At 43.1% G+C, this 27253-nt stretch overlaps 1 protein-coding gene across 1 annotated transcript in view; it reads left to right on the plus strand.

The window, feature by feature from the left end:
- Positions 1-14951: 14951 nt before the first annotated feature.
- The window catches only part of LOC126230763 (uncharacterized), a 436134-nt gene continuing 423832 nt past the window's right edge, over positions 14952-27253 (plus strand). Inside the window, exon 1 of the mRNA XM_049942407.1 lies at positions 14952-15122. Within this exon, the coding sequence (XP_049798364.1) occupies positions 14963-15122 (160 nt within the window). The 5' untranslated portion in view covers positions 14952-14962. The remainder of the gene's footprint in view (positions 15123-27253) is intronic.

Genomic DNA, 27253 nt, shown 5'->3' on the forward strand with positions numbered 1-27253 from the left:
AGGGTCCACTCGTGTACCCTTGATGAATGCGCTAGACAGAGCTTTACGTCTCGCCTGGGCCCGTCAACACGGACATTGGGCTGTGGATGACTGGTCGTACGAGTCTCCCTCAAATTGTAACGAACGGATGGACGTGTACGGGTATGGAGACAGCATCATGAATCCATAGACCCTGAATGTCAGCAGGGGACTGTTCAAGCCGGTGGAAGCTCTGTAATAGTGTGGAGCGTGTGCAGTTTGAGTGATATGGAACCCCCGATACGTCTAGATACGACTCTTCCAGGTGACTCGTACGTAAACATCCTAACTGACCATCTGCATCCATTCAAGTCCATTGTGCTTTCTAACGGAAATGGACAAATCCAGCAGGGCAACCCCACAAGTCCAGAATTGCTACAGAGTGGCTCCAGGAAAACTCTTCTGAGTTTATACATTTCCATAGGCCACCAAATTCCCCAGATATGATCATTATTGAGCATATCTGGGATGCCTTGAGACGTGCTGTTCAGAAGTGATGTACAGTCATACTCAAAAGTATCCGAACGACCTGAATTGCATTTCGCCTGATTCGCATGCAACCGGCATAACGCAGCTGTCTAGCAGGTCCTCTAATCGCTCCTTGGTACAGTCGTTTTACTATTGAAAATGGTTCCAACAAGTCACCACTAGAAAACACTGCTCTATATCGCAGTAACTCATGATGTAAAGTAATACCACGATGCTACAAATATCAGGGAACACCTTATCACAGATAAGACTGTCCTTAATACTTGTAAGCTCACATTTATTACAATAAATGACATACCTGAAATGTTACCACTCTCATTATTATGACAGATAGGTAATGCACGTAGTAAGTTCGTCGTATTCATGATTTCCTCTTCAAAGTAACATACACTACTTATTATTTAACACAAAATGATATTAAAAATTTAAGTTATCCACGAGCAGCAAGCTGAGAATCTGTATGAACTTCAAATGACACGACGAACCGTCTCGTTCTGCATATGGATTGAAACCCAGGTCAGGCAGACTAAGCAAAGATTTCGTGACTGACGCAAACTAACAGTCATTCATGATTAGGCATACAGAGAGTGATATACCTCGATTTTAGACAGTATCAGTTAGCAAATATCAACTTTAAATTACATAACACAAACATTTTTAACGGACGCGAATTCCTCCCCAGCATCTCCTGTCCCTATTAACGAACTACGAGAGATGTTAAATATTGCTTCTTCACAAGTAACTTACTTGAAATGCCGTGAGGTAAAGCTTTGTGTTGGGCAGGGATTCGAACCCAGAACCTAATCGGATGATATCGAAACACAACCAACTGTGACATATCGGATTTCCTTGCCAGTAGCTAGATGTTTTAACTGAAATGACGAAAAGAAACATTAATTTTTTCCTTCCCAGGATTCCAACCCGGCACCTATCGCTGTTATATTCTAGAGAAAACGAACGTTAAATATGGGTTTGTTGCACCAGCAGCGACATGTGAGCATGTTTGAACTAGAAATAATATGACGAAGAGTTCAGTGTTCACTGGGAATAGAGCCCCACACATATCGTTATTGACTACATACAAAGAGACGTCAGCTACTGAATTTTTCACCACCAGCAGCTCGGAATAACATCTTGAACTTACAGTGATCTCGCAAATTGTTCTGTGTCCCACTGGGAGTTAAAACCGTCGGATATCGTTAGTGTTGACAACGAATGAAAAAACATTAAAAATCAAAATTATTATCCACCAGCAGATAGGTGTTCTCATGCTAGAGCTTGATAATACATAATGAAATCTTTAGTGCCGGGCCAGGATTCGAACCCATTCACACGTTATATGTGGAGATGTTGAGGAATCTGCAGTTTTGAACAAACAACAAATTGTAGCCGAGCTGTATTGCCACGAAGGGATCAAATTCCGCGTTAAGAGCGGTCTGAGTTGCATTCTCAGTTCAGAACCAATTTTATCGACATACAGAAGCTGAGATAAAAGATAGAATAAGTGTCCTGTGACTCTACATAGCGTTTGTTTCGTCACGAGAAATAAATAACTAGTATAAGAAAGGTTACTGGTGATAGAGTTTCTACATGTCGCCACTCCAGACTTCATTGTGGTTCAACCTAACGTCTACTTGGCAGAGAAGGAATATCATCTTCAATGTAAATTTAAGACCACACTGCCATTATATCTTCTTCACTTGGTGTAGTCAGAAGAGAATGGAATCTTTCTCTCCCTATCTAAAATCAACGACAGAAGTGAGAATCGAACCCAGACCATAGGTATAAGAACCTACCATGAGTCCAACAGACCACCAAACCCTCTTTTCTGTGACTCATTTTTCTATTGTAACGCCGTTGCGCCAACTGGATGAGAATTCTGACACACAGGCTCCCTGTAGTAAATTGCAGCATGTTCAGTAAATTCATTTACTTGGTTGACCAAATCACCATGAACTAGCTGCCTCGGCTACCCAGTGGATACATTCGACTCTATTTTGTAATCACCGAAATAAAATCGCGTAACTGCCACCTACACAGAACTGCCAACAGTGTAGGATGCAGAAATTTAACTAGGAAGTGTTCCTTTCCACTTGAGCTATTCTATTGCGCTATCTGTTTGTAAAAAACGTCGTGCACCGCAAAAGAAAAGCTGTAACTGTTTCTCTCATTGTCAGAAGTCTAGACCCGGCCATTTGCATTATCTCGCAGCACTGTGGTATGCAGAAGTTCTGGAGGAATTGTTGTTCAGCTCTGGAGCTATTGGAGCTATGTGTCAGCTAGTAGCGTAATGGTATGTGCTGTGTACAATAGATAAGATTTCCCGAATTCGAATACATTTACTGCTAAATTTTTTAAAAACGCAATTCTGCTGTCTGCTGAAGTTACCAATCTAATGGAACTTTGAACATAATTCCCTTCACTTCTTAACCCAAAATAGTCGCATGTGGAAAAAGGGCTAACTTCTGTGACATTTTGTTCCTTTCAGGTTTAATAGACAGCCAGGCAGCAGATGCATCTCGAAGCTTTTGTATTATGTATGGGGAGAGCTCATCGTGCCCAAATACGTCAGAAAAGTATTTTCTACATTAGCTGTCATGTGGTAGTGGCATTTTATTCTTCTTCAAACATTGTTTGACAACTTTAACTCATAATAAGTTTTCTACATGCATGTAATCAATAAACTGCATGTGCATCGTCAGACTGTTATAGATAACATCAGAGAATTCGCATATATCGTTGATGATTAATTTCGCTCTCATGTTTACTATTGTTTCAACAACACTAAAGGAAACCTTACGAAAACAGTGCACTGTATTATAAGAAATGAAATAAAACTACCCACGATAACCTTACGAAGTCTGTTTTAATAAAACTGAGTATCTGTACACAAGCATGACTCTATCGACGCGAATTAGTAAAATACTACTCACTTAGATTTTGATTGGGTCTGTGTTTAATTGGTATGCTGTGTCATACTCAAGAGGTATGCAAATGTGGCATTTCATAAATATAGTTGTGTATTTCTAGAAACCCAAAATTTGCTTGTCAGCAGCGGAAAGAGGCGTTACCTGTTGTGCAGCATTGTAAGTTTTCCACCATTGCACTATGAGCCGAAAGTATTTTCTTGCGAATTCGTTATTGATGTTTGATCTGGCTGCTTGTAGCTCTTTTGCAGAAGGGGTAAAAACACTGAAGTCAGTGAGACTGGAACTGCGAACCATAACAGCACACTCTTGAGGCTGGGAAATGTGGCCACAATGGTCTGGTGGAACGAATTATCACAGGTGCACTGCGACGGTTCAGGAATTTACTTTTAAGAGGCAGAAACAGATTTATTTTACCTCTGGTAACCTCAAGAGAAAGACGTTATGATCCATAGTCCGCATTAAACATCACGTTCCTTCATTACCAACTGGGCAGAGCCGGTTTACGTTGGGAAATGACATAGCGGAAATCATAGGAAACAGAAATACAGTCGCCAGTAAAGTCACTTACATTAGAAAATTTTATTTTATTTGATGAACCGAAAGCCATTTAAAGGAACAGGTCTCTTATTTTACTTTTACTTGATTGAACTAGAGACGTTGGAAAATCATCACGTAACAACACCGTAATGCATTTACCCTGTCCGGCAGGTCGAGTCACATCAACTTGCTGAGCCCAGTACCGAACGGCGAAATTGATGTTATGACCCACTATCAGTGATACAAAAAGTCAGATTATAATGCCGAAGTTAAGAAACTAGTAACTACAACGTTTGTTGATGGCCAAAGCAAACTTCATAACATATGTTCTGGATCAGTTGTGTTTGTTAAAGGGCTAAGAAGTGAAATAGCATTTCAAAACTTCGACATTTGTTTGCTACTGAAACAATATTCACACAAACACTTCAATCAATAAATGCAAAGGAATAAATGGAATTCTGTTATGTTCTTTTTTCTTACGTAACTAACAACGTCCTAAACAACTATACCGGTATATTTTTTGTTTACCAGAGATGACTTTTCACATTTTGTATGTATTGTGCGTGTCAGGTCTATTCTGTTATCGTGAAACAAAATAATTTTTCGGTCAGATATATTACCTCGCTTGTGTAAGAAAACTGAATGGAAAAAATGTCCATGTAGTCATGTAACATTTGCAGGTTGCCACGAAAGCAAAGCAAAATAATAAAAATGAAAATTAAGAAGAAAAATGTTGCTTAGACCGTCAGTGAGAGAGCACCTCGAGTTCCTGCTGCTAATAAGCCGAGTACACCGTTCGTTGTTACATATTTTTACGAGCTTCAAACAGGAGCGACTTCAGCAATGGATAGGAACTGTGATGGCTGTGTACAGATGCTAGCACAGTTAGTGACTCTTCGCTCACAGCTCCAGGCTGTGTTGGCTTTCGTCACATAGCTTGAGGCTGCTGCCAAGGGGCGTCACTGTGGGGGATCACACGCAGGGATTCGAGGGACGTCGAGCACCTCCCACGTGTTCCCTGATCAGTTCAGTGCTGTGACCACCCCGGGTACTACCTGCAGTGAGGTTGACCCCTGACCCATTGTCGAGTGGTAGATCTTTCCAAAGTCTGGCAGGCAGGAAAAACTTGCCGAGGGGCTGACTGTAGGGCCTCCCTGGTTGTTTGATGAACAGGTTTCGGGCATTATCTGTGGGTGACGAAGTTTCTAAGCCGGATGCAGTCGGCCACCCGGTTCCAGAGGGAGCTTCTCGGCCCGCAACGTCTTGGCATTCACAGATGGTGGGTTTGCTGGTAGTTGGGAGCTCAAACGTTAGGCGAGTAATGGGAACTCCCATGTGCATACTGGGGAGAGTAATTCCGGATGTGGGAAAGGTACTTCTGGATGCTATGAAGAGTACAGGGTGCCGCCATTGTAGGTGGTGGCTCATGTCGGTACTAATGACGTGTGTCGCATTTGATTGGAGGCGACTCTCTCTGGTTTCAGGCGGCTAGCGGAAATGGTAAAAACTGCCAGTCTTGCTTGGGAGATTAAGGCGAAGCTCTCCATGTGCAGCCTCGTCGATAGAAACGACTGTGGTCCTTTGGGGCACGGTCGAGTGGAGGGTCTGAATCAGAGGCTCAGGCGGTTCTATGACCGTGTAGGCTGCAGACTCCTTGCTTGCACCGTTGGGTGGTGGGTTACCAGGTTCCACTTAACAGGTTAGGAGTCCACTAAGACAGGAGGAGGCTACACGGGTAGTGGGGGCTGTGTGGATGGGACTGGGCGGTTTTTTAGGTTAGAGGGTCTCAGGGAACCACAGAAGGAGCGCCCCTCTAAAAGTGGGCAGGTAAAACACAGTAAGGTAGTTGTAGAAACGATTGGTATTGCAGCTGTAAATTGTCGTAGCTGTGTTGTGAAAGAACCAGAGCTCCAAGCCCTGATAGAAAGCACTGACGCTCAAATAGTTAGAGGTACCGAAAGCTGGCTAAAGCTGGATATAAGTTCAGCCGAAATTTTTTCAAACGACGTAATAGTATTCGGAAATCATAGATTAAACTGAGCTGCAGGTGGAGTATTTATTGCTGTCTCAAGTTGTTTACCTTGTGGTGAAGTTAAAGTAGGTAGTTCCTGCAAAATAGTATAGAGGCTATACTTGAAAATCGGACTAAACTATTAATTAGTTCGTTTTAGCGCCCCCCCTCCGCCCCTCCCCCCCCCCCCCCCCCCCCCCCCCCCCCCCCCGACACAGAAGACATAGTTGCTGAACAGTTCAAAGAAAATTTGAGTCTCATTTCAAATAGGTACCCAACTCATACAATTACAGTCGGTGGTGACTTCAATCTACCCTCGATATGCTGGAACAATTATATGTTTAAAGCCAGCGGCAGGCATAAAACGTCATCCGAAATTGTATTGAATACTTTCTCAGAAAATTATTTTGAACAACTAATTCATGAGCCCAATCGAAGCGTAAATGGTTGCGAAAGCATATTTGACCTCTTAGCAATTCAGATTGTCCTTAAGCAAAGAACTCTGTCCCAAGATAACGTAACAGTTACAACTTAATTGCCGCGCGGGGTAGCCGCGCGGTCTTGGGCGTCTTGTTACGGTCCCTGCGGCTCCTCGCGTCGGAGTTTCGAGTGCTCCCTCGGGCATGGGTGTGTGTGTTGTCCATAACGTAAGCTAGTTTAAGTCAGATTAAGTAGTGTGTAGGCTTATGGACGGATGACCTCAGCAGTTTGGTCCGATAAGACCTTAACACGAATTTGAAAAAAAATTCCAACTTAATTTTGACAACATGGCAGAAGGCAGTGCTCACACCAGAGATATTTCTACTCTGTGGAGAAGAACAGAGACATTATACAAAGCAAAGATTTGCATATTTCAGCGACAATCGCTGCTACATACACCGACGGAAAAAAGCGCAGCACCAAAAAATAATTAATGTAGAGTGAGGAATTTTCGGCAACACATTTATCTGGGTTACATATTTAAGTGATTATCATTGCAAGAGCATGGGGTAATGTAGCCGCGAGATAAGTCATTGCAAATGTGTAATGCCGGTACATTAATAACAGCCGGAATGTTTAATGCAGGCGTGCAAACGCGAATGCGTTTTCTTTTACAGTCGCCAGATGTCAGTTTGTGGGATGGAGTTCCGTGTCTGTTGCACTTAGTCGTTCAGTACAGGGACGCTTAATTATATATGTGGATAACACTGGAGTTACCGTCCGATGATGTCCCAATCGTGCTCGATTGTAGACATCTGGTGATGGAGCAGGACAAGGCAACATGTCGATACACTGTACAGCATTTTGGTTTATAACATCGGTATGTGGGCGAGCATTATCCTGTTGGAAAACATGCAGTGTTCATGAATGGCAGGGCAACGGGTTTAATCACCAGACTGACTGACAAATTTGCAGTCAGGGTGCGTGGGATAACCGCGAGAGTGCTCTTGCTGTTATACGAAATCGCACCCCACACAGGCATACGAGGTGTGGCTAGAAAAAAACCGGACTAGTACTGGTTAAACAATAAAACGAATGCAATAAGGCTGAAAGTCGCGTGGCCTGTCACGTGACTCTCGCTCCGCCTACTGCTCGAGTTTCATCTGCCTCCTGCACTCAGTCTGCCCGTGGCGTCTGTTTTAAGTAGTTGACGTTCTGTCTGTGCGTCGGAAAATGTTGAGTGTACTGAAAGACCAGCGTGTTAACATCAAAAGATCGCCGTTTAACAATCAGAGCAGAGTCTGAGTTAACAGGAGTTGACAAGGAAAGTGTCGAACAAGTTTACCGATTTTTTCAATGTTTGCATCAGTTTTTGCTGACAATGGTCTGCCAGTGCGAGTGTCATCACTGGTGTCTTCGCGGCCACCTTTAAATCGTTTAAACCACTCAAACACTTGTGTTCGCGATAAACAATCATCGCCGTACACTTGTTGTAACATAACAAACGTTTCAATTGCAGATTTTCCTAGTTTGAAACAAAATTTGATGTTAACACGCTGTTCTTTCCGTACACTCAACATTTTCCGACGCACAGACAAAACGTCAACTACTTAAAACAGACGCCACGGGCAGACTGAGTGCAGGAGGCAGATGAAACTCGAGCAGTAGGCGGAGCGAGAGTCACGTGACAGGCCACGCGACTTTCAGCCTTATTGCATTCGTTTTATTGTTTCACCAGTACTAGTCCGGTTTTTTTCTAGCCACACCTCGTATAAGTCCAGTGTGTCTAGCATGCAGACAGATTGCTTCCAGGCCCTCAACAGACCTATTTCTAACCAACACACGGGCATAACTGGCACCGAGGCAGAACACAACAGACCTCCAGTACGATGGGCCAGAGCCATACGCCGAACGCGACGCCCGCCTCTGTGGCCGATCGGTTCTAGGCGCTAGAGTCTGGAACCGCGCGACCGCTACGGTCGCAGGTTCGAATCATGCCTCGGGCATGGGTGTGTGTGATGTCCTTAGGTAGGTTAGTTCTGAGTTCTAGGGGACTGATGACCTCAGAAGTTAAGTCCTATAGTGCTCAGAGCCATTTGAACCGAACGCGATGGTGTTCCCTCTTAGTAGTCCCAAGTGGCCATCCGAAGCTGCCTTCTTGCTACCATACATTCTCGTGTCCACCGCTGCGAGCAATCATGTACAGTGGCTACATTCCTGCCAAGTCTTTCTGCAGTATCGCAGAAGGAACATCCGGCTGCCCCGTAGCTCCATTACAGGACCTCGTTCAAACTCAGTGAGGTATTGATAATGGCGTCTTAGTCGCCTTAGAGGCATTCTTGAGTAACATAAACTCACCATGTCCAATCTCAAAGGTAACAAACGCTCACGACCGTTACTGCGCATGTTTGAAGCAAACGTGATTTGCATTCTCCTAGTGGCGCCACTAGGGCCAAATTGGATGTATAGGGTGACAATTATTGAACTATATGAAATAAAACCACCATAACGTCTGACGGTTTGCGTTAGGACGTTCAAACTGCACAGTTGGCTGCTGGCCACGATGGGAATTAGTTTGCTTTGGTTTAGCAACGAAGCCCACTTTCATTTCGATGGGTTTGTCAATAAGCAAAACTGGCGCTGTTGGGAGACTGAGAATCCTCATTTCACGATCGAGAAGTCTCTTCAACCTCAGCGGGTGACTGTGTTGTGTGCAATGTCACGAAATAATCGGTGCGATATTCCTTGAAGGTACGGTGGCTACAGAACGGTACTTGAAGGTTTTGGAGGGTGATTTCGTCCCCATTATCCAAAGTTAGCCTCATTTTGAAAAGATGTGGTTCATGCAAGATATAGCTAGAGCACATCGAAGAAGGAAAGTGTTTCATGTCGTAGAGGACCACTTTGGGGACCACGTTCTGGGTCTGGTGTAGCCAGAGGCTTCTAACACGGGCCTCGATTGGCCGCCGTGTTCTCCGGAACCGAACACATGCGACTCCTTCTTGTGGAACTATTATTAAAAACAAAGTGTGCAGCAATAACTCCAAAAACATTGCTCAGCTGAAAACAACCGTTCAGGAGGTCAGCAACAGCATCGATGTTCCGACACTTCAGCGAGTCACGTAGAATTTCACTGTTCGTCTGCGCCACATCATCGCCAAGGGTGGCAGGCATATCGAACATGTCATAAGCTAAATCCTAATACCTGTAGTTACGTTTACGTGTTGAATAAAGTGTGTGCACGCAGTAGTTTATAAGTAATTTAAGTTTTTTAATATACACTACCGCTGATTAATTTCAATATACTCTAGTATTTCAGATTTACAACACAAATCAAACGTTATTTATCACAAAATGTAATTGTATTAACCTCCAAGTATATAATATAATCACAATCATTATATTTTACTTTCAAAGTATCCTCCTTTGGATTTAATGATGCGTCACAATCTCGATGCATGCGGTCAATTAGTTTTTGTAGGTATCGTGTATCTATATGATTCCACACAACCTTAACAATATTCAAGAGATGTTCCTTGCTCAATATATTATCTTTCCTGATACGTCTGTCCACCTCATCCCACACCGTTTCAATGGGATTACAATCGGGGCTTTGGGACGGCCATACCATACCATTCAGTACTTTCTGTCTTTCCTTTGATGTTATGTAGTTCGTACAGTATGCCGACCGACTTTTTGGGTCATTATCCTGTTTTAAGGTGAACCCTTCCCCTATTAAGCGCAATCTACTTCGTATTGGCATGATACTGAGGTACACGGTGGTACTGCTTCTGATCCATTCATCCTTCCGTTTTCACAATGTCGCCAGCTCTACCTCCAGCAAAACATCCCCAAACCATAATAGAACCTCCACCGTGTTTAACTGTATGTTGAACACATTGCAGGGCTATCCTTTCCCCTACCAATGGGCGAACAAATATTCTCCTTCCCGTTCCAAAAATCTCGAACTTCGATTCATCGGTGAATAACACCTTCGGCCCCTCTTCCGAAGTCCAATTACGATGTTTTCTAGCCCAATCAGGTCTCTTCTGTTTATTTATGAGCCCCAGCAGGGGTTTTCTTGCTGTGACACATCCTTTCTAGCCGGCTTCAGTCAGTCTCCTTTTCACTGTTGCTACAGATATTGTTTCCTATTCATTTCTACCAATTCTACACGAATCTGGGACAATGTTTTGAATCTGTTTCTCTTACTGGTAATTCTGACATATTTATCATCACTTTTAGTTGTTTTACGAGGTAGTCCTGGTCATGGTATTTCCTTACTGCTACTTGTCTTCTGGCGGTGAAGGGCGTATTGCAATCCCCTTATAGGTATACTACACTGTTTCACAATTTGGCGAATAAATAAACCTGCTTGGCTATGTGCTACAATTGCAGCATGTTTTTCTATGGATATCTCTACTCTTGGAATCATACTAACGACATGCACACTTCAGTGTCATGAAGAAACTGACGTGCAGGAACCACATGTTACGTATCGTAGCAATGCTTGCCATTCGCTGCCGACATCACATCACTACAGGGAACAACACAGATGCAACAAATGCGGTGTCCATCGGCAAACAGGTAAACAAACCTATCAGACGGGTAAAAAAATTATTCAGATGGCTCTGAGCACTATGGAACTTAACTGCTGAGGTAATCAGTCCCCTAGAACTTAGAACTACTTAAACCTAACTAATCTAAGGACGTCACACACATCCATGCCCGAGGCAGGATTCGAACCTCGACCGTAGCGGTCGCGCGGTTCCAGACTATAGCACCTAGAACCGCTCGGCCACGCCGGCCGGCTATCAGACAGGTACATAACGTTTATGTACACAACATTGTTTGTTGCATACTATTGTATCTCGATGACCACAAACAGAAATCATGATATATGAACAACTGTTCACTTCCAGAATAAGATTTTCACTCTGCAGCGGAGTGTGCGCTGATATGAAACTTCCTGGCAGATTAAAACTGTCTGCCGGACCGAGACTCGAACTCGGGTCTCGAGATCGAGTGTCGGTCCGGCACACAGCTTTAATCTGCCAGAAAGTTTCAACTATTCACTTCTTTGTTTCTTTAACCCTAAGCACGACATTACACCTTATCTACAGAGAACCAGATGTCATTTATTGGTTGTATTGAAATTAATGAGCGGTAGCGTAGTTCAATGATTATCGCCCTGCAGAAACACACTTTCCAATTTTGGTTTATCTCTCACTACATCTGCTGGGATTTTTTTTTCCGTCAGTGTATATCGCTTATGTAGATGTAAGTTCTCGAACCGTCAGTCTGTTTAGCAGTTTCACGGTGACAGAACTGAATTTACACAATTTTATGTTAAAAGATCAATATTAATTTAAATACACGGAATTTACACTGAAGTACCAAAAAAACTGGTAAGGGCATGCGTGTTCAAATACAGAGCTATGTAAACAGGTAGAATGCGGCGCTGCGGTCGACAACGCCAATATAAGACAGCGAGTGTCTGGCGCAGTTGTTAGATCCGTTACTGCTGCTAAAATGGCAGATTATCGAGATTTAAGTGAATTTGAACGTGGTGTTATAGTCGGAGCACGAGCGATGGGACACAGCATCCCCGAAGTTGCGATGAAGTGGGGCTTTTGCCGTACGACCATTTCACGGGTGTGCCGTGAATATCAGGAATCTGGTAAAACGTAAAATCTGCGACATCGCTGCGGCCGGAAAAAGATTCTGCAAGTTCGGGACCAACGACAAGAGAATCGTTCAAGATAACAGGAGCGGAAACCTTCCTCAAATAGTTGCAGATTTCAGTGCTGGGTTATCAACAAATGACACCGTGCGAAGAATTCAATATAACGTCATCGATATGGGCTTTCAGATTCGAAGGCCCTCTCGTGTACCCTTGATGATCGCACGACGCAAAGCTTTACGCCTCGTCTGGGCCCGTCAACACCGACATTGGACTGTTGATGACTGAAAACATGTTCCCTGGACGGACGAGTCTCGTTTCAGGTTGTATCACGGATGGTCATGTGCGGGTATAGGGACAACCTCATGAATCCATGGACCCTGCATGTCAACAAGAGACTGGTGAAGCTGGTGGAGGCTCAGGCGTGTGCAGTTGGAGTGGTATGGGACTCCTGATACGTATACATACTACTCTGACGGGTGACACGTACGTAAGCTTCCTGTCTGGTCACCTGCATGCCTTCATGTCCATTGTGGTTTCCGACGGACTTGGGAAGTTTCAGCAGGACAATGCGACACTCCATACGTCCAGAATTGCTACAGAGTTACTCCAGGAACACTCTTCTGAGTTAAACATTTCCGGTGGCCACCAAACTCCCCAAACCTGTGGTCATTAGTCCCCTAGAACTACTTAAATCTAACTAAGCTAAGGACATCACACACATTCACGCCCGAGGCAGAATTCGAACCTGCGACCGTAGCAGTCACGCGGTTCCGGACGGAGCGCCAAGAACCGCTCGGCCACCGCGGCCGGCGTTATTGAGCATATCTGGGAAGCCTTTCAACGTGCTGTTCAGAAGAGATTTCCACCCCCTCGTACTCTTACGGATTTACGGACAGCACTGCAGGATTCATGGTGTCAGTTCCATCCAGCACTATCTCAGACATTAGTCATCAGATACGTGCTCGTGGGGATCCTACACGGTTTTAGAAAGGTGTAACAGTTTCTGTGGCTTTTCAGTGTACCTCTTTAGACGTGAAATGATTGATTTTCGTGGACACTGTTTTATATGAGTTTTTCCGTTGTGTTAACGAAGATACCGATGCCCGCAGGTTTCCTGACTGGCCATTAAAATTGCTACACCACGAAGATGACGTGCTACAGAGGCGAAATTTAACCGACACGAAGAAGATGCTGTGATGTACAAATGATTAGCTTTACAGAGCATTCACACAAGGTTGACACCGGTGGCGACAGCTACAACGTGCTGTCATGAGGAAAGTTTTCATCCGATTTCTCAAGCACAGACAGCAGTTGACCGGCGTTGCTTGGTGAAACGTTGTTGTGATGCCTCGTGTAAGGAGGAGAAATGCGTACCATCACGACTTTGTTAAAGGTCGGAATCTAGCCTATCAAAAAATGGCTCTGAGCACTATGGGACTTAACATCTATGGTCATCAGTCCCCTAGAACTTAGAACTACTTAAACCTAACTAACCTAAGGACATCACACAACACCCAGTCATCACGAGGCAGAGAAAATCCCTGACCCCGCCGGGAATCGAACCCCGGAACCCGGGCGTGGGAATCTAGCCTATCGCGATTACGGTTTATCGTATCGCGGTATCGCGGCATTGCTGCTCGCGTTGGTGTCGAGATCCAATGACTGTTAGCAGAATATGGAATCGGTGGGTTCAGGAGGGTAATACGTAACGCCGTGCTGGATCCCAACGGCCTCGTATCACTAGCAGTCGAGATGACAGGCATCTTATCCGCATGGCTGTAACGGATCGTGCAGCCACGTCTCGATCCATGAGTCAACAGATGGGGACGTTTGCAAGACAACAACCATCTGCACGAACAGTTCGACGATGTTTGCAGGAGCATGGGCTATCAGTTCGGGGACCACGGCTGCGGTTACCGTTGACGCTGCATCACAGACAGGACCGTATGCCATGGTGTACTCAACGACGAACCTGCGTGCACGAATGGCAAAACGTCATTTTTTCGGGTGAATCCAGGTTCCGTTTACAGCATCATGATGGTCGCATCCGTGTTTGGTGACATCGCGGTGAACGCACATTGGAAGCGTGTATTCGTCATCGCCATACTGGCGTGATGGTATGGGGTGCCATTGGTTACACTTCTCGGTCACCTCTTGTTCGCATTGACGGCACTTTGAACAGTGGACGTTACATTTCATATGTGTTACGATCCGTGGCTCTACCCTCCATTCGATCCCTGTTAAACCCTACATTTCAGCAGGATAATGCACGACCGCATATTGAAGGTCCTGTACGGGCCTTTCTAGATACAGAAAATGTTCGACTGCTGCCCTGGCCAGCACATTCTCCAGATCTCTCACCAACTGAAAACGTCTGGTCTATGGTGGCCGAGCAACTGGGTCGTCACAAAGCGCCAGTCAGTACTCTTGATGAACTGTGGTATCGTGTTGAAGCTGCATGGGCAGCTGTACCTGTACAAGCTGTGTTTGACTCAATGGCCATGCGTATCAAGGAAGTTATTACGACCAGAGGTGGTTATTCTGGGTACCGATGTCTCAGGATCTATGCACCCAAATTGCCTTAAAATGGAATCACATGCCAGCTCTAGTGTAGTATATTTGTCCAATTAATACCCGTTTATCATCTGCATTTCTTCTTGTGTAGCAATTTTAATGGCCAGTAGTGTATTACCGGCTCGATCACATTACGTAGTGTGGAGAGCAGTAATGGGAATCGGTCGGCCAGCAGGCGAGATAACGGCGGTGGGACGCGGCGGAGGTGACGGCGGCGGCGGCCCGCGAGGCGGGGCCGGCCGCCACATAAAGCCGGTGCCCGCGGGCCCTGGGGCCAGTGCAGCCAGCGCCTCCGCCATGGCCGCCCCCAGCACCGCGCTCCTCTTCCTCCTGCTGGCGGCCGCCGCCGCGTCGGCGGCGGCGCAAAAGCTGGCGTGGTGGCAGTCCGGCGTCGTCTACCAGATCTACCCCAAGTCCTTCAAGGACAGCGACGGCGACGGAGTCGGCGACCTCAACGGTAAGGTACCGGGCCACGCTCTTTCGACGTTTCACAAGACGTTATAACGGTCGCCTAGTCGTAGATATTGCTATAATCGCCCTATTTCACTCTCATTTACGGAGCTTGTTAGCACTTGATGTTAGGTTGGCGCCATTAAAATGCATTGTGGTAATCGCTGCTGCTTGCTGGATCGCTGCTGTGTCGCGAAGGTAATGCTGGCTCTAAATCTGGTTGTCTAGGGGTAAAAAGATGAGGTCCCGTGTTTTTGATGTGCTTTTGATGATAAATAATGAGTCTTCATGTCCAGATTGTATACCGATTAGGTTCCTTTCAGATTACGCTAATACAATAGCTCCCTACTTAGCAATCATATACAACCGTTCGCTCACAGATTGATCAGTACCTACAGATTGGAAAATTGCGCAGGTCTTACCAGTGTTTAAGAAGGGTAGTAGGAGTAATCCATCGAAATACAGACCTATATCACTGACGTCGGTTTGCAGTAGGGTTTTGGAGCATATACTGTATTCAAACATTATGAATCACCTCGAAGGGAACGATCTATTGATACGTAATCAGCATGGTTTCAGAAAACATCGTTCTTGTGCAACGCAGCTAGCTCTTTATTCGCACGAAGTAATGGCCGCTATCGACAGGGGATCTCAAGTTGATTCCGTATTTCTAGATTTCCGGAAAGCTTTTGACACCGTTCTTCACAAGCGACTTCTAATCGAGCTGCGGGCCTATGTGGTATCGTCTCAGTTGTGTGACAGGATACGTGATTTCCTGTTAGGAAGGTCGCAGTTCGTAGTAATAGACGGCAAATCATCGAGTAAAATTGAAGTGATATCAGGTGTTCCCCAGGGAAGCGTCCTGGGACCTCTGCTGTTCCTGATCTATATAAGTGACCTGGGCGACAATCTGAGCAGTTCTCTTAGGTTGTTCGCAGATGATGCTGTAATTTGCCGTCTAGTAAGGTCATCCGAAGACCAGTATCAGTTGCAAAGAGATTTAGAAAAGATTGCTGTATGGTGTGGCAGGTGGCAGTTGACGCTAAATAACGGAAAGTGTGAGGTGATCCACATGAGTTCCAAAAGAAATCCGTTGGAATTCCATTACTCGATAAATAGTACAATTCTCAAGGTTGTCAATTCAACTAAGTACCTGGGTGTTAAAATTACGAACAACTTCAGTTGGAAAGACCACATAGATAATACTGTGGGGGAGGCGAGCCAAAGGTTGCGTTTCATTGGCGGGACACTTAGCAGATGCAACAAGTCCACTAAAGAGACAGCTTACACTACACTCGTTCGTCCTCTGTTAGAATATTGCTGCGCGGTGTGGGATCCTTACCAGGTGGGATTGACGGAGGACATCGAAAGGGTGCAAAAAAGGGTAGCTCGTTTTGTATTATCACGTAATAGGGGAGAGAGTGTGACAGATATACGCGAGTTGGGATGGAAGTCATTAAAGCATAGAAGTTTTTCGTCGCGGCGAGAGCTATTTACGGAATTTCAGTCACCAACTTTCTCTTCCGAATGCGAAAGTATTTTGTTGAGCCCTACCTACATAGGTAGGAATGATCATCAAAATAAAATAAGAGAAATCAGAGCCCGAACAGAAAGGTTTAGGTGTTCGTTTTTCCCGCGCGCTGTTCGGGAGTGGAATGGTAGAGAGATAGTATGATTGTGGTTCGATGAACTCTCTGCCAAGCACTTAAATGTGAATTGCAGAGTAGTCATGTAGATGTAGATGTATATGTAGAAACCAACAAATATTTAAACTTCAAATATTTATTACTCTGGTGGCCATCTTAATTCCACTGTCCACCAAAGACAATGACACAACACAAAGTAGCACTTCTTTTACACGTTCTTTGCAATGATTATCCACCTCGGACAATAACACACATACACTATACCAAAGTGACATTTAGACTCCGCTCCCGACCCTTCTTGCTGCTTGTATTTATAGCCTTGTCAAAGTACTACTAAAAAGAGATATAGTTTACAAGTCACATGTACATCTGTTATCATAATTTGTGCAGAAAAGTTATTAATTTATATCGAGTGACGTAATTTAACAGGTTATTAAAATGACAGATTTGTTGACTTGACAGAATAATTCTTTGTTACAAAAAGGCCGTTTTTTAGAAGTTGGTCAATTGCCTTCTCTAATTTGCATAAATAAGTAAATAACATGAATTATTAAGAATTACATTGGTTTTCGTCTAAACCAGGAGTGTTTACGTGAATACTGAGTGAAAACGGTCCTAGTGAACAAATAGGTTTCACTGGGTGATTTTTATTTAAGGAGATCCAAAATACGTAAGTTGGCCACTATTTTTCGTACTTCATATTAATTATTTAAGATGAACTTAGTGTTTTTACATGATGACATTTGCTGTATCAATGATCAAGTGATATTAACTGTTGTGTGGGTCAGTTATTCAGTATAACTTAAAGCGTTGACTGTTTATGGAGACATGTTATGCAGTCATTGTTAACATACACAATAACTTTTCTATAATCATAAATACTCGTTAAACTGGTTGAATTTGGAGGGTATTGCATTCTTCGGTAAAGTAAAGTCTTTAATATGTTCCGTTACAACCTCACCGAAGACCAGGTGCGGTTTTCAACATACTCGACCCGCAGAGGACAGTCTACTTACGAACATACCATGCTTTTTAGTCGATAATTCAACGCAGCGAATGATTCTCGAGTCACATAATGGAATAGGCACTATAGATCGCCAAAAGGAGTTTCTAACGTTTCCTACCTTTCTTGTAGTTGGTAGACAGAAGTTTTGAGCAGGATTTGTAAATATTTCGAGTTCTACATATTTAAGTGCTGTATAACATATCACATCTTCGTTTAGATCCTCACTCTGCAAGCCATTCTGCCGGTCGGAGTGGCCGAGCGGTTCTAGGCGCAACAGTCTGGAACCGCGCGACCGCTACGGTCGCAGGTTCGAATCCTGCCTCGGGCATGGATGTGTGTGATGTCCTTAGGTTGGTTAGGTTTAAGTAGTTCTTAGTTCTAGGGGACTGATGACCTCAGATGTTAAGTCCCATAGTGCTCAGTGCCATTTGAACCATTTGCAAGCCATTCTATATCCACAACTACGTGATTACTTTTCAATTCACAATTAAGTGCCTGGTAAATGTTTCTTCCAACCACCTTCAAGCCGTTTCTCTACATGATGATGATGATTGGTTCGTGGGGCGCTTAACTGCGCAGTTATCAGCGCCCATACAAATTCCCAACTTTTGCTCAGGAATGTTGATGAAATTATGAGGACAGTACAAACACCCAGTCATCTCGAGGCAGGTGAATATCCCTGACCCCGCCGGGAATCGAACCCGGGACCCCGTGCTTGGGAAGCTAGAACGCGACCGTGAGACCACGAGCTGTGGACATTTCTCTACATTTCCACTCTCGAACAGTGCGTGGGAAAACAAATACTGAAATCTTTCCGCGCGAGCTCTGATTTATTTTATTTTATTACAATGATCGTATCTCCCTATGTAAGTAGGTGCCAACAAAATATTTTTTGCAATCGGGGGGAGGAAAATTTGTGATCGAAATTTCATGAGAAGGTCCTGCCGCGGCGAAGAAGTCTTTGTTTTCATGACTGCCTTTCCAGTTTTAACATTTATTATTACTTTTAAACACTGCATTCAGTCGGGAGAACGAGTCGTGTGGACAATTTGTTCCTTTTACGAAAGATTGCGAATTCCAGATGTGTACGAAGCCTTTTTGGACGATTTAACACAGACTCAGTGATTGCAGGCTCTCTTCGACACAGCTGAAGCTTCTCCACTAATTACAGGGCCAACGTGATCATCAAATGATTCAGAAAAAATTCATTCGTTCATTCACTCCAGAACAAAAAAGTTACAAACCTTATTTATGAAGGAAATTGTGTATTCAATCCATCTCCATTACATGTCCAGATCTCCGGTGATTCCACGTCTTAATTATTTTCCGTTTACAGTCTCTTTCTCTTCAAACAAACCGCTAGCGGCACAAATGTTAATTGGCTCGCTTTAGCGAGAAGAAAAGCAAAATATGTATCTCTCAGAAACACGTCAATCCCTCAACAGATACTCCAGAAGCTGTCCTAGTTACCACTCTAACAACCATGGAGAATGCATATATGGATCTCTGTTATTTCAAAGAATAAACGCACTAAAAAATACTTTGGCGTCGTCGAGCTGTCGCCGCATATGTTACGAGAAAATCAGATCAGATACTTTTCCAAAGTGAATGAATGTGGATGATTTGATTGACATTGATTAATTGGTGCGTGGTAGAGGGTATTTTCTGTGGGGACATTACAATGCCCCTCGCAGCGAGCGAAGTTTGTGAGCCTAATTTTGATTTACCGAGCACTCTTCGCGAGCTATCTATTAGTGTGGGTAACCCGGAAGTGATGAGTGTCAGTCCTGCGACTGAAAAAAATTAATTATGTTTAAGACAGACGAAGACAAGAAACATTGAAAACAGAAGAAATGAAGAGACAGGTACCGCGGCTGTATTGCTTTTACGTGCATCAAGGTGTTATGTTTGCTGTGCACAACCAAGGAAGATGATCTTTCATGAAACTGTTATCGGGGTCTACCCATTCGGGAACTTTCTTAAGCAGGGAAACCTTGGAAAACCTCTTAAGCCTAGACCCTGAAATTGATCTCTAAATGAAAGATAGGTATCGATTTATATAACGATGCGGAGAAGAGTGATTTTTGCCTATATCTTGCGGTGCTGAAACCCCCCGGATCTTGCATGTCCCCGACGTCCACATTTGTAGTCGGTCTTCTACGCGGCCCACAATGGGAAGAGTAGAAGGGACAGGGATACCAGATTTCACATGCAACATTTATTCCAAAAGAATTAGCAATGACCGAAAGGGAAACTCTTCCTGTAAAAGAACTGGTTAGGTTGCACCGTCCAAGATTCTCCTTTTTGAAAACAAAATCACTATGGCTTCATGCATCCTTTTTCTTACGATGTACTGCAAGGAATTTAGCCATTGACTTAAGGTTTCCATTTATCGATTGACTAATGCTGTTGCCGAAAACATCGTAATATTTACTCTAGTTTGAATTTTCTTTTGGACTTCGCATCACCACTTGTGGTTGTAAATCCAAAAATTCTGACACATTTGCTGTCAATGATTTATTCTTCGTAATTTAAAGGATTCATGCAACTTGCAGTAGATTTTGGATTCAAATCATCGATTAATGGAAAGTGTGGTTCATTTTATACAAAGACATAATCCATCATTTCCTTGAAAAGTCATATCATTTATCTATACTCATAAAATTTTTATCCTAAATACATATATTTCTCCGCTTGATTGCTGTAATGTATAAGTTATTAGTGGTGAGGAATGTGGATTCACTTCTTTCATTTATTCTCTGATTCATCCAGCATTCATACATGCACATATATGGAAATGGATTTTCAAACAAAATTCCAAAGTGAACAAGACCCATTAAATAACTACAAATTCTATGAATCTTAGTTTCTTTTGACATTCAACAATAAATCAAGAACTCTTAACGTCTAATTATGACACTTTTTTGAAGTTCAACATCAATCAGTTTTCCCTCGCGTTTGATGCGAGTCCCTTACAAAGCATATCTGTGTCGTCTATATCGATTCTAACCCTCGCGCCGACGTCAATTGTTTTGCGCGGGAAATTATCTTTGCGGCGTTAACCGTCACTCATGATTCACTGCCTAAGCGCATCACTTCACACGTTTACACATCTAAGCGTGCACTTGAAATTATATATGAACATTCACTGGGAACGTCTTTTGATTATGCAGCGTCATTTTCGGGAAACATTTCTTTCTTCTTGAAGGTCATTCAGATCCTTTATAAATCTTGATAACATTAGCAATGCTAAAGTTCCATGTTTACCCAAACACAGGGGAACCCTATCTCCACTATCTTCTTTACAGCACTCGATAGTAATAGTTAGTCATTATTTCTACAATCTGTGTCACTGATTAATTATTCCAGTTTAAAGTTTTCTAACACTAAACACACACAGTTTATTGTTATGTTTTTACGAGCGTTCATCTCTGTCACTCGCAACACCATTCCTCCCATCTTCTAATCTTCATTAAATTTTTTCAAGTCGTTATGGGAAAATAACCCTTTAATTTTGTTAGATCCCGGGTATGCTAACAGATAAGCCCCAGGGTTCGGAATTTGTAGAATGATGTATGGGCCAGTATATAATAACTCCCATTTCTTTATACTCTTCTTTATTAAGGATGATTTGGTATGTCTTTTGACTAGTACCTTCTCTCCGACGTGGTACGCCTGTACCCTCTTGATTAATTTGTCATATTGTTGTTTTCTCTGATCAGCCTTTTGCGTCGTATTTATGATGGCTTGTCTTATTTTTTCTTCCCAAGGCATCTCAGTTTCATGAGTTTTGGGCATATGTTCAGAAGTTTTCTTCTTTTGCCTCGAACATCAATTCATGAGGTGTAGATCCAGTGGAGGAGTGGGGCATGTTGTTGTATATCTGCTCAAATTCTTCCACATAATTTGCCCACGCAGTCTGCTTATTATGGCAATAGGTCCTCATAAATCGATTAAACTCTCAAAAAATTCTCTCAACCAAATTGCCTTGTGGGTGGTAAAATGATGTTAGTATGTGTTTCACACCGACTTGAGACAAAGCCTGTTTCCATCAGAGTCCCGTGAATATCTTAGCATTGTCTGTTATGATCACCTTAGGTATACCAACATGTGGAAGATAATCCCTTGTCAATCTTAAAACAATTACTTTGGCTGTAGCCGCCTTTATCGGGTATAGCTTTACGTATTTCGTACACACATCGAGAAATGCCAACACATATCTAACACCACCTCTTGAAGTAGGTAATGGTCCACACAGATCGCACGAAATTAATTCTTTTGGTTCTTGGACTAATATAGAGCATAATGGGTGCTTACTCCCTTTTGAATCCGGCTTTGTTTTTGACAGATTGTGCATTTCTTAAAGACCTCATGCACTCTGCGCTTTATGTTGGGAAAATAACAGTACACACTTATCTTGTCTGCACATTTTGTCGCACCGAAATGTCCCCAGGTTAAATGGGTGAACCACACGAGCTTCTCTATTTGCGCCTCAGGTATACAAACCCACCAACGGACTTTGTTTGGCCTTCCACAGCGGAAAAATAATACGCCATTTATCAGCTTGTAATAATTTGCCATCTGATCCGAAGGTTGCTGTTGTAACCTTTGAATGACACTTCCCCATTGAGCATCTCTTTTCTGTAACTGTGCCATATGCGCACACAAATTGACGTAGTACGTCTTATATGGATTTTCCTGCAGCAGCAATACAGGGAATTCTGAGTTATTATTTACTTCAATCTCTTTGGTCAAACCCTGTGGTGACCTTGATAGAGCGTCAACAATAATGTTTTGCTGTCCTGAGACAGGCACGATCTTAAATTGGTATTGTTGCAGAGCGAGAGTCCATCTAGCCAGTCTGGGGTGTAACAGTTTACACGTTTGTAAAAACGTTAATGATTGATTATCGCAATATACGATAGTCTTTGACCCATATAGATATTAATGAAATTCTTTAAATCCCCAGCTGACCGCAAGAGCCTCTAATTCTGTCGTCGTGTAAGTTCGTTCACAGTTGGACAAAACACGACTAGCAAACGCAATAGGACAGAAGGTGAGTTGTCCATTTATCTTGCGTACTTGGAAAAGGCACGCTCCAATACCCACATTCGACGAATCTGTTGACAAGTAAAATTCTTCTTGCATGTCCGGATGGTACAAAAGCGGTGCATTTACTAATTGCTTCTTTATCTCTTCGAATGCTTCTTGACACTCTAATGTCCAGAGCCAGGGCACATCCTTCTTCAGCAGACTGTTTAGAGCTGCTGCGTTCATCGCCTGATTTGTTATGAATCTTCTAAAAAATGAGGCAAGGCCCATAAACCCTTTTAATTGCTTCCTATTCCTGGGTGTTGGAAACTTACTAATCGCAATTAGCTCCTCCTTGGTTGGTAAAATTCCCTTTGCGTCAATTATATGCCCCAGGAACTTGATTCTGTTTACTGCAAAATGGGATTTCTGTAGGTTAGCAGTTATTCCCATGGTTTTGAACACGTCCAACACTCGGTTCAGTAAGGTAATATGCTCCTCCCAAGTTTTCGATGCAATAAGCAAATCATCAACAAACACTGTTATCCTGCTTCTGAGTTCTGGGCCTAGTGCATAATCTAGAGCTGCTATAAAGATTCCACCACTAATGTTGAGTCCAAAAGGAACTACAGTAAACTGGTAACTTCTTCCGGAATAAATGAAAGCCGTATACTTCCTTGATGACTCATCCAGCTTGACTTGCCAATAAGAGCTCCGCAAATCAATGCTCGTCAAATATTGGACATCCTGGAACCGTTGTATAAGTTCGTCTACGTTTTCCGGATATGTTCTCACTGGAATTATGATTTTATTTATTTCTCTGGCGTCGAGTACCAGTCTAACAGTAGCATTTGCTTTTGGCACGACTAACAATGGGGAGCAGTATGGGATTGTAGAGGGTTCGATCAAACCCCATTTCAACATGCGATCTATTTCCTTTTGAACTTGAGCCTTTAACCTCCAGGGAACAGGATAGAAAGTTCTACAATACGTTTCGTGCGGCTTAACGTAGAGGTGGCATATGTATCCTTTAATAACTCCTGGCCTTTCATCAAAAACGTTTTCATACGTTAATAATAATTCATTGAGCTGCTTCTTCTGATCTTCGATAATGCAGTCGGATTCATTTAACTTTTCAAACACTAATTGACCGAAATCTTCTTTGACTTGGAACTCATTAATTACGTGCTCTTTCGAATTTTGGGCCGTCCTGATTACTTGCACACTGATCCCACAATTATATTTTCTCGTAAGGCTTTTTTTTCTCAACAACTCCAACTCAATTTCTTGTTTATTAACATTCAACCAAATTTTTCCTGTTTTAAAATCTATTCTGCATCCGTATTGACGTAGGCTGTCGACTCCGATAATATAATCTACCACCAAATTTGTCGCAACAAGGAATGTGCTTAGTACTGCTACATTTCCGAATTCCACACCAAGTATAGACTGCACCTTTACATTAGCCGATCGAGCCCCAACGGCGCCTATTGTTCTGCAATCTTGAACTGGAAATACTGGTACTCGTCTTATATTTCTGATCCTGTTGAATAGTGCCTCCGAAATAACATTTGTGGTTGCAGCTGTGTCTAAAACCGCCACTATAGGTATGGTCTCCATAATGACTTGCACTTCGGCTACTGCCACCTGTTCCTTATCATCATCTTGTGGTTCTAAGTCCTCGGTCAGTTCATCTGCCAGTAACCGTCCATCATTATACGTTAGCATGGGTACACATATCCTATTGCCCCTCAACCAATTGTTGACCGCTCCTCCGGGGCACGAGTGGGTCCTTACAAGTTTGTTGGATTTTGATTTGTCTGCTGGTTGACATCATCCGTCACTTCGGTAATTACCGGTTGATTCGTAGATGTCCGTCCCCACTGATGTTGGCTATTTGAATTCATTCCCCCCAGTTGATTCCACTTTCTATTATTGTTATTATTCCAGGCTTGGGGTCTGAAATTTCTTTCGTTCCCCCACACGGGATTGTATCTTTTCCAGTTCCTGTTGTTCCTTGAATAGCCCCTCGCAAGACCATTGCCGGAATTACTATTGAGATTTTGAGGGGTTTCTCCATTATTTAACGATCTCTGTTCATTCCCTTTAAGTGTCGATTGATCGCCATTGGTATAACACATACTTCCACCTTGCATACCGTTTGGCGGAGGTTCTATCTCCCTATATTGGAATCTTTTATTACGGGCTTTCTGGTTGTCCTCTTCGATAATATCTATATGGTCTAACGCCGTGAGGAACGACTCCAAGTATTTCTCGTTGCCGTAAATCAATTGATTCCGGATGCTAGTTGGTAGTCTTGCCTTAAGTATGTTTATTATGTCTGGCAAGGGCATAAGTCTGTCCCAGTATCTCGTTTTATTTATATATTTTTCGAAATACTTTCTAAGGCTTCCTTTCGAAAAGGAGAGAGGCTCTGGGTAGAGCACCTCCTGCCTTAGGCGTTCCTGTACCCCTTCTGACCAGAATTTTACTAAAAACGCCTTCTCAAAATCGTCATATGTCGAGTAAACGGAAGTCATGTCCGAGGCCCAGATCGCCCCCGAACCTTGTATATATCCTGTAACAAAACTGATCTTCTGCCACTCCGACCAATTTCTGTGGAGCACTCCTCTGAAACTTCGAATAAAAACAATTGGATGCACCCCCCTTTTGTCAGGGTTAAAATCTGGAATTGCCGATGCTTTATCATTTTTTCTTCGGCATGGCAAAGGCTCTAGTAATCTCCGTTAGATAATAATTCATGCGAACAACCAGCTTGTCGCAATTTAATGTTTGAATTACTTACACAAGTCGGTATTGTGTGCGAATGGGCAAACTGGCTCTATAGTCGCTGCCAACTTCTGCTGCTGCCCTGTATTCATTTGTTCTGAGCTTTGTTGTGAAGCGCGGATCGACTCTTCTATCGTTTGTTTCCAATGCTCCAGATCAGCACCTAACTGCTGTCGCATCTCCTCAAGTCCTTTCGCAAACAAATTCTCTTCCTGTTTGCCAGATAAACTCTGAAATGCTGCCTTAACATTTTGCTCAACGTTTTCACACATTAGCCTTTAGTTTTCTAATGTGATTTCGGATAATTTACCCGTTAATACGTTAATTTGGTGGTCTATAACGTCTTGACGCTCTGTCAGATGTTCAACGCTTTCTTTTAGGTTAGCCTGTGTACGTGCCAATTCAGGAAGTTGCGCAATTGCACATGACATGGCGTCTTGCTTTTGTACTAATTGCGGAACCATTTCCACCTGTTCCCGTACAGTATCTATCTTAATAGCCACATACTACTTCATTTCGACACGTACGCGGTGAGTAGATTCCTCATTGTGCTTTCACCAATTCTATTTGTGCAGTTAATTTTCGTTCCGTCTCTTCGGCCTAATCTTTGAGTTCCTTGGTCTTCGCCTCTATCCGCTGCTCTAATTCGGAAAAACTGTCTTGTAACTGCTGCTTAATCTCAGTCTGGTTCTTCTTGAGTTTGTGCTTTAATATCGGTTTTCAAATTTTCCTGCCCTTCAGTAACTGAGGCTGATTTCGCGTTAATGTCGGTTTTCAGATTTTCCTGCCCTTCAGTAACTGAGGCTAATTTCGTATTCAAATCGTTTTGCCCTTCAGTAACTGAGGCAAATTTCGTATTCAAATCATTTTGCCCTTCAGTAAATGAGGCTAATTTCGCGTTAATGTTGGTTTTCAAAGTATTCATGCTCTCGGTTATCATCTGCATCTGTCTCATGATAATTACCAATGGATCTAATCCCTGCTGCTACACCTCCAGCCGTGTCTACAGGGCGTTCTATTGCGCTGTCTGTAGCCATCGGTCCTACAACACTTCTTACTGCATCATTATTACCAGTGCTAACAGCTGAAGGCTGTTGCGTGCTGCTATGCTCTGCTTGACTCGTCCTAAACATTGCCCTAGTTAAAACCATATAAATGTTCTACTGTCACTATATTGCCCTAGTTAAAACCATATAAATGTTCTACTGTCACTATATATAACTCCCTACTACTGTCACTATGTGTTAACTGCGTTCACACAAGAGTACTTCTGTGTCTACTGTCTTAATGTACATATACAGATAAATGCAACTGGGACAGGTCAATCAAAACACATCTAACATGAACACAATTAATCAATGTTCAAATATCAAATAACACTAAACATGAACATAATTAATTAATGTTCAAATATCAAATAACACTAAACAGAATTGCGTATGCTTCAATTAATTTAGCAAGCTTTAATAATAAAAATATATATTAGGCCTTTTCTCTGCGCCCAGCATGCTGTCTTTCGGCTTTATTTGTAGATCCAATTATATCACCTGCGAGTCTTTCCTCTCTTTACCAAGCGTCACTTAGGTTAGCTCGTCGTAGTTGACATGAAACAGAGAACAAAATTATTTTAGCAACGTCCAAAAACGTGTCCTGTCACGGATTGGC

The sequence above is a fragment of the Schistocerca nitens genome, chromosome 1, assembly GCF_023898315.1.
Source record: "Schistocerca nitens isolate TAMUIC-IGC-003100 chromosome 1, iqSchNite1.1, whole genome shotgun sequence".
Lineage (NCBI taxonomy): Eukaryota > Metazoa > Arthropoda > Insecta > Orthoptera > Acrididae > Schistocerca > Schistocerca nitens.